Source organism: Tupaia chinensis, unplaced genomic scaffold (genome assembly GCF_000334495.1).
Source record: "Tupaia chinensis unplaced genomic scaffold, TupChi_1.0 Scaffold000320_1, whole genome shotgun sequence".
Classification (NCBI taxonomy): domain Eukaryota; kingdom Metazoa; phylum Chordata; class Mammalia; order Scandentia; family Tupaiidae; genus Tupaia; species Tupaia belangeri.
In genome coordinates, this window is record NW_006159813.1 from 2322923 (window position 1) to 2330866 (window position 7944).

At 53.2% G+C, this 7944-nt stretch overlaps 1 protein-coding gene across 1 annotated transcript in view; it reads left to right on the forward strand.

The window, feature by feature from the left end:
- The window catches only part of GCN1 (GCN1 activator of EIF2AK4), an 82964-nt gene that overhangs the window by 68742 nt on the left and 6278 nt on the right, over positions 1-7944 (forward strand). Inside the window, exons 52-54 of the mRNA XM_014588973.2 lie at positions 1510-1740; positions 4373-4566; positions 4682-4796. Of these exons, the coding sequence (XP_014444459.1) occupies positions 1510-1740; positions 4373-4566; positions 4682-4796 (540 nt within the window). The remainder of the gene's footprint in view (positions 1-1509; positions 1741-4372; positions 4567-4681; positions 4797-7944) is intronic.

Sequence of the window (7944 nt, forward strand, 5' to 3'; positions counted from 1 at the left end):
CTATAGGGCGCATGCACTCGCCAGACAGACAGAGAAAGATAGAGAGACAGAAAGCGAGAAATCACCCCCCAGAGGGGATGGTCACGCCGCAATCCCTTCTCCTCCATTCTCCTCTTGGGATCTTGGGCACGCACGCACTCGCACCCAGCGTGAGTTCTAAGCCACCAGGTCCAGGACACGAACCGTGGTCGACTACGTGGGAGTCCAGTGACATAGCCATTACGCTAACTGCTGGTTCCCCATTAATGTATTATTTTTAAATTTGCTGTAGAGCCTGTGTGCTCACCAGAGAGAGAGAGAGAGAGCAACCTGCTGGTCTGGGACTTAAACTGCAGTCAGCCATGTGGGAGTCCAGCACCTTAACCACCACACCACCTGTTGGCCCCATACTAATTAGTTTTTTTTCAGCTTATTTACTTATTTCTCCTGTGAAAGAGAGAGACAGGCACCCCCAACAGGGTCCTCACGTCATAGTCCACCCCCAGCCTCCGCCAGCTAGACTCACAGGCACCTACTTGCACACCCGGTGTGTACAGGAAGGCCCTAGGACACGAATCTGGGACCTTCCCACATGGATTCAGTTGTCTTACTGCTGCTTTACCATCTGGCCCTCAACCAGCTTTTTTTTTTTTAAACAACTTCATTTAATTTTATTTATTTATTCATTTATTTTAATTTGACCAGAGCGATACACAGAGAGAGGGGGGAAGTGAGAAAGCAAGTCACCAGGTCCAGGACTTGAACCACGGTCAGCCATGTGGGAGTGTCCAGCGCCTTAATCACCATGCCATCTGCTGGTCCTCCATCAACCAGCTTTTGATTGTAGAAGATTCTAGGTGTTAGAATATTCACTTAGAAGAATTCCATGTAGCTGTTACCCAGTGGCCACACCCATCAACTCGTGGCTCTCCCCACCGCTCCCCTGCTCTCAGTCCTGAGAGGGCTGCACATTCTCGGCTTGTCCCCTGGGTTCCCACAGAAGCTGGATGCCGGCAACCAGCTGGCGCTGATCGAAGAACTGCACAAAGAGATCCGGCTTGTCGGGAACGAGAGCAAAGGCGAGCACGTGCCCGGGTTCTGCCTCCCGAAGAAGGTGAGCTGGGCCTCTGCAGGGCGCCGTGGGGTCCCTGGCCTGCGGCAATGGCCGGGTCAGACAGTCTTCACGCTCTGGTTGGTGCTCAGCACCTGCACCACCCGTGTGCTGCTTCGGTGTGGCCAGGCAGGGACAGGCACCTGCCACCTTCCGTTTAAGTTGTGGCAGCCACGCCACAGAGCACATGGGTCGTCGCAGGTAACCACAGCGCGTGTCACCGCTGTGATGGGCCTGTTGGCATGCTTGTCTTGTCCTCATCAAGACTGTCCCCAGCCCACACTCTTGCAGGCTGTGACCCTGCACTGACTCCAGTCGCTGTCCCCCATGGAGCTGAGGGAAGGTGGCCGTCAGGGTGGGAGATGGGAGACACCCGGCCCAGACGCAGAGATTTGACTATCACGCGTGGTTCTTGTCAGGGCGTGACCTCCATCCTCCCCGTGCTGCGGGAAGGAGTCCTGACGGGCAGCCCCGAGCAGAAAGAGGAAGCAGCCAAAGCCTTGGGCTTGGTGATCCGCCTGACCTCGGCCGACGCCCTGAGGCCCTCGGTGGTCAGCATCACCGGCCCTCTGATTCGCATCCTGGGGGACCGGTTCAGCTGGAATGTGAAGGCGGCTCTGCTCGAGACGCTCAGCCTCTTGCTAGCCAAGGTGAGTGGCTGCTGAGTTCGTTCTGTTGGTCCATCCGGATCTTGGAGCACAGATGTGAGGGGACCGACACAAGGTGTCACACGGCAGCAGGGCGACAGTGCAGCAGCAGGAGTGAAGGCTGGTGCGGTTCCCAGGCCCCCTCTTCCCCACAGTAGCCGTGTGGCCGGAAGGCCGGGGCGAACCTGTCTCCTCCCCTGCGGAGCGAGAGCGACGGTCCTGCCTGCCTAGCGGGTTGGATGAGTAATACCAGCGCTGACCTGCATGGACGGGGGCTCGGTCTGTATCAACTGCCCTTACCTTGGACGACCACCATCTCTCAGGGAGACGCTCGGGGCCACGTAGACACAATGAGAGCCTGGTGTGAAGGGCTGCCCTCCTTTGTTAGGGCTACATAAAGGGAGATGCACAGAACCTGATGAGAGAGAAGGAAATCTGAGAACAACTGAGAGGACCTCAGTTTTTGCCAGAAGTGTGAGGATGGGTCAGGAATGAAACTACGTTTTAAAAAGTATACACAAAGCCAAGACTTGTAAAAAAAAAAAAAAAAGTAAGTTTTTTGTGGGGCTTACTAGAACCAAAAGCAAGCTTACCGTGTGTACCCTTTTCTGTTGTAAGTGGGCAAGAACAGCTTCCTAGCCAGAAAGTAGAATTGTGGGTATCAGCCTCATGTCATAGAAAATGGAGTCTTTTTATATATATATAATTATTTATTTTATTTAGTCATTCATTTATTTTTTAGTTTGATCAGAGAGAGACAGAGGGTGAGAGTGAGAGAGAGCGGAAGTGAGAAAGCAAGCCACCAGATTCAGGACTTGAACCCTGGTCAGCCATGTGGGAGTGTCCAGCGCCTTCACCACCATGCCACCTGCTGGTCCCCAAATGGAGCCTTTTTTATTAAAAAAATGAAATGGGAAGGCCAGCAGATGCTGTGGTGGTTGAGGGGCTGGACTCGCTCATAGCCGGCCGCGGTCTGAGTCCGGGCTGACTTTCCCACTTTCCCTCTCTCTCTGTCTCTCTCTGGTGAGCACACGGGCCATAGAGCATATTTAAAATAAATAATTAATTTAATTCTTAAATTTAACTGGCATCTTCACCTCATGCTCCATGCTGTTCTTTTCTGTGGTGCTCCTGTAACTCTTGACAAGTGGACCCTTCCCTCATGGGATTTGTCCCTGAGCCAGAAGTCAGATGCCACCCATGAGGTAGAGTCCCTACCTCAGGGTTCCTGCTAAACGATGCCTCCTGCAGCCTGCAAACCATGCTCCAGGGCCCCCAGACCCTCACGGGTTGAACTTCCCAGCAGCTACTTCTTTTTTGTTTGTTTAATTATGGGAGGGCCTGTGTACTTGCCAGAGAGAGACAGAGACAGGAGAGAGATCAAGCTCCCCGGCCCCCCTCAGTGGGATAAGGATGTACTACAGTCCCTTCTTTTCTCCATCTTGTCAGGATCTTGGGCACACACGCACATGTGTCTGGGGTGTTTTTCAAGTTGTTGGGGTTGGGGTTCGAACCTTATTTGGCTACGGGGCTTGATTTTCCCCATTATTGTAAGGAAATCTTTATAATTGGGCCCTCTGCATTTTATCCAAAGTATGCCTGCTTCTCAGTATTTAGTCAGGGTTTGACTGGATTTTTTTTAAAGTTTCTTTCTTTCATGAATGTGTTGGGGAGAAATAGCACCCCCAGCAGGTTCTGAGCATGGATCCTCCTCCAGCCTCACCCAGTCCCGGATCTGGGGCACACACACGTGCCTGGTGTACTCCAGGCAGTCTCTGGAGGTGAACCCGGGACCTTCCTATGTCGTCAGCCTCGCAGCACCGCATTTCACTGTGGCTCTCTGAACTGGGTTTTTATTAGATGGGTGCACGTGTGTAGGCGGAGAGCTCTCCAAGGTCACTGTTTCCTAGGCTTATTCTGAGGCTAAGTGTGACGCGCTTAGCGGGGCGTCAGGAGACAGCACCTGCCGCCGCTCATCTGGTCCCTCCCGCTGTCTTGGCATCTGTCCTGGGCTTCGGCATTGCCGCCTGTCCTGCTCTTCAGTGTATTCCGAGGAGGTTCGGAGTCACTGTCCACGTGGAATGGTCTCCCCGAGCCCCGCCTGGTATAGCCAGGGCTGCAGGATGGCTCCCTTGGACACTGGGCTCCCCCGTCTCCCACAGACACGAGGGTGCTGAGCCTGGCTGGGCAGGCTGAGCGGAACCCACCTGTGTTTGCCTCTTCTCTCCCACGGCTGTCTGTGCCCAGCCTGCCATGAGAGCTGGGTCAGCCCGTGTGGTTGAGGGTTGGCGTGTGCTCTCGTGCCTGTGGTACACCGGGTCTGTGGTCTTCCACAGACTTTTTATTTTTTTTAAGAGTTTTTTTCTATAGGGTGCGTGTGCTCGCCAGGAAGACAGAGAGAGACAGAGACAGAAATCAAGAAATCACCCCCCAGGGGGGATGGCCACGTTGCAATCTCTTCTCCTCCATTCTCCTCTCAGGATCTTGGGTACGCCCGCACACGTGCCCGGTGTGAGTTTAAGCCAACCAGTCTGGGACTCGAACCGTGGTTGACTACATGGGAATCCAGCGACCTAACCATTATGCCAACTGCTGGTCCTGACAGCCTGTTTTTTTGGATGGGTTTCTCTCATAGGTTGGGATCGCCCTGAAGCCCTTCCTGCCCCAGCTGCAGACCACTTTCACCAAAGCCCTGCAGGACTCCAACCGGGGCGTGCGCCTGAAGGCCGCTGACGCGCTGGGGAAGCTCATTTCCATCCACATCAAGGTGGACCCCCTCTTCACAGAACTGCTCAACGGGATCCGTGTCTTGGAGGACCCGGGCGTCAGGTGAGGGGCCAACGGGCGCATGCCACAGCTATGCTGTGACCAGAGGAGGCTGGCCCGGTGTGTGGGATAGTGGTGCAGGAGGGCCAGGCTCTGAGTTGAGGCATCGCTTCTGCAGGGACACCATGCTGCAGGCCCTGAGGTTTGTGATCCAGGGAGCAGGGGCCAAAGTGGATGCGGTCATCCGGAAAAACATCGTCTCACTCCTGCTGAGCATGCTGGGACATGACGAGGTACGGCTGCAGGGGGTGGCGGGCCTGGGCTCCCCTGGGTGCTCATCACCTTCCTTGCTGAGCTTCTCCACTTAGTGTTGGGAGGACTCAGTACAGCTGCCACCTGGAGTGGTGGTCATCCCTGACACTGTATCCCCCTGTGGTCACCGAGCTTGTCCTCAGGTTGCAAGGGAAATGGGGCAGATATTGTTGATAGGTATTATACTGTTTTAGAGAGGAGGCAAGTAAGGTTTTCCTGCACTGTTTTAGAAGTTTTGCCATAGGGTGCATGTACTTCCTGGAAGGAGACCGAGAGACAGTGACCATGCCTCAACCCCTTTTCCTGGGACCTTGGCCATGCGTGCACATGTGCCTGGCATGATTTTCTTTTCTTTTTTTTTTCAGTTTTTATAAAATTTATTTATTTTAATTTTTTAAAAGAATTATTTATTTATGTCCAGCACCTTAACCACCATGCCACCTGCTGGTCCCTAAAATTAATTTATTTATGGGAGCAGCAGTTAGTGTAATGGCTATGTCACTGAATCTCATGTAGCTGACCGCAGTTTGAGTCTCAGACCCGGTGACTTAAATTCACGCTGGGCATGTGTGCGTGCGTGCCCAAGATCCCGAGAGGAGAATGGAGGAGAAGGGATTGCAGCGTGGCCATTCCCCCCTGGGGGGTGATTTCTCGCTTTCTATCTCTGTTTCTCTCTGTCTTTAAGGTGAGCTCATGTGCCCTAGAGCAAAAAACCTCTCAGAACAAAAATTATTTATTATTATTATTATTATTATTTTCCGATTTGACCCGAGAGAGGGGGAAAGTGAGGAAGGAAGCCGCCAGGTCCAGGACTTAAACCACAGTTGCCCATGTGGGAGTCCAGCACCTTTAACCACTGTGCTTACCTGCCAGCCCCCCCACTCCCTGCGTGCTTTTTAAGCCACCAGGTCTGGGACTTGAACCACAGTAGGTCATGTGAGAGCCCAGTAATGTAACCAGTACATCATCTGCTGGCCACTTGGTTTTTCAAGTCCCAGATCTCTCATCAGATTGTTCTTTGGTCTCGAACACGCCATTTCTTTCTGCCCCTCCCTTCCCCTTTGTGAAGTGAAGAGATTCATTTATTGGTTCAGGAGCCATTTGCTGAGCCCAGAGGTGAACAAGCCTCAGGGTCACAGAGCCACTCTGCATCTGGTGGGTGGTTGTCCGGGGTATGTCTGGGTGGGCAGTCTCAGCACTGTTGGAGAGGGCGAGGCGTGGAGGGGGGTGGTCACCCCAGCAAGTAGGAGAGTCACCAGAACCTGGGCCCCGGGACTCCCGGTTCCGTCCCAGCGTCAGTCTGGAGACAGTCATTACGTGCCCATTGGCTGCCCGGCACTGAGGCCATCTGGGAGGCGGTCGAGTCTGCGGCTGAGAATGTTCTGCTTCGCCCTTCACTGAGAGCCCTCTGTGGTGGCCTCAGGTCCGGCTGTGGGGCCCGTCTCCGGGGAGAGGACCTTGGGGCGCATATGGTTTCACACTTGGCTGTGTGCTCTCAGTGGCTGGCTGCTGTCACTGCTGCCTTTCCCTGGGCTCGACAGGTCTGGTTCTCTTCCTCAGCTGCCGGCGCTGTGAGTCCAGGCCTGGCTTGTTTGTGGGTATAGACAGCTTCTCTGTGACCCCCTTTGGTCACAGCCTGCAGGTCTCTTACAGGGTAATGCACGGTGTGAGCAAACGTTAGTGTTTAAAAATTTGCATTTTACCACTGCAGAGCTTAAAATAGACAGTGTCAGAGAGAGTGGGCGTCAGGGCAGCGCTAGCTCGCCTGGCAGCTGGGCTTTCGCTGGGAGGCCGAGGCCCGGACTTCTGCAGTCACCCTCTCACCACAGACCTCGCACTTGGAGGGACGGCGGCAGGGCGGGCCAGCCTGGCATGAACTCCCCCGCAGGTCACTGAGCCCCTGTTCTGGTTGGTTTACGGGGATGTGTTACGGTAACATCTAATAAATACAAGGGGTCAGGCTGACTGAGGCATAGTCTTTAAGGCAGCCAGTCCCATATGGCCAACTATGATGTTCGAATCCCAGCCCTAGGAGTATGAAAAACTCTCTAGGCACATGTGTGGGCCCAAAATCCTGAAAGGAAAGAGGGATGGAGGAGGAGGGATTACAGTATGACTGTCCCCCATGGGGGTACTTTCTCGTTTTTCCCCTCTGGTGAGCACACGTGCTTTCTGACAAAATTAAAGATAATAATACAGGAATCATCATTTCCTGGGAAATGTGTCATGCAAAAGCTATGCAGGCCAGCCAGTGGCCTGGTAGTTAGGTGCACACGCCCTCTGGCAAATTTAAAGAATGAAAGAGGGGCCAGTGGGTGGCATAGAGATTAAGGTGCAGGATCCCACTTCACTGACGACACGGTGTGCGTCCTGGACTCGGTGGCTTGAAAAATCACATCAGGTGGGGCCAGCAGGTGGCATAGTAGTTGAGGTGCTGGACCTTCCACATGGCTAACACAGTTCAGGTCCCAGACCTGGTGGTTCGCTTTCTCACTTTCCCTCACTCTCTATTTCTGGGCGAAGTAAAATAAAAATAATAATAAATAAAATTGAACAAATAATTCTTTGAAGAAAAAAGAAAATCACGCCAGGCATGTACATGCGCCCCAAATTCCAAGGAGATTGGAGGAAAAGGAATTGCAGTGTGGCCATCCGCCTAGGGGAGAGATCGATCTCTCTCTCCTCCTCCTCTCTCTCTGGTGAGTGCATGTGCCCTATAGCAAAAGACTAAAAGAAAAAAAAAAGAAAGAAAAAACTCTCCATAGATTTCAAAAATTTCCTGCACCAAAATAAACATGTACTTTAATTCCATTTTTGCTCGAGCTTCCTGAAGTCCCCACGTGCAGCACGTTAGAGGCACACCATGGTTGGTGGGCTGGGAGGAGCAGTTAGGGAATATCTGGTTTTTACTTTATCAGAAGCTGTCTTTCTTCACTCAGGTTGTCACATTGTTGTAGTCCTACCTCCTAGGACCAACCCAAATGACTTAGGTGACAGCGGGGCACCGGCTCACCAGAGATACGGTGGGGAGACACATTGGACATGAGAGGGCACGTGAGACTCCTGGGGCAGGGAGCTCAGAGCGCTGCCTCAGTGGCCCTGGTGGCCGTGGCAGGGGCTGCCCTCCCG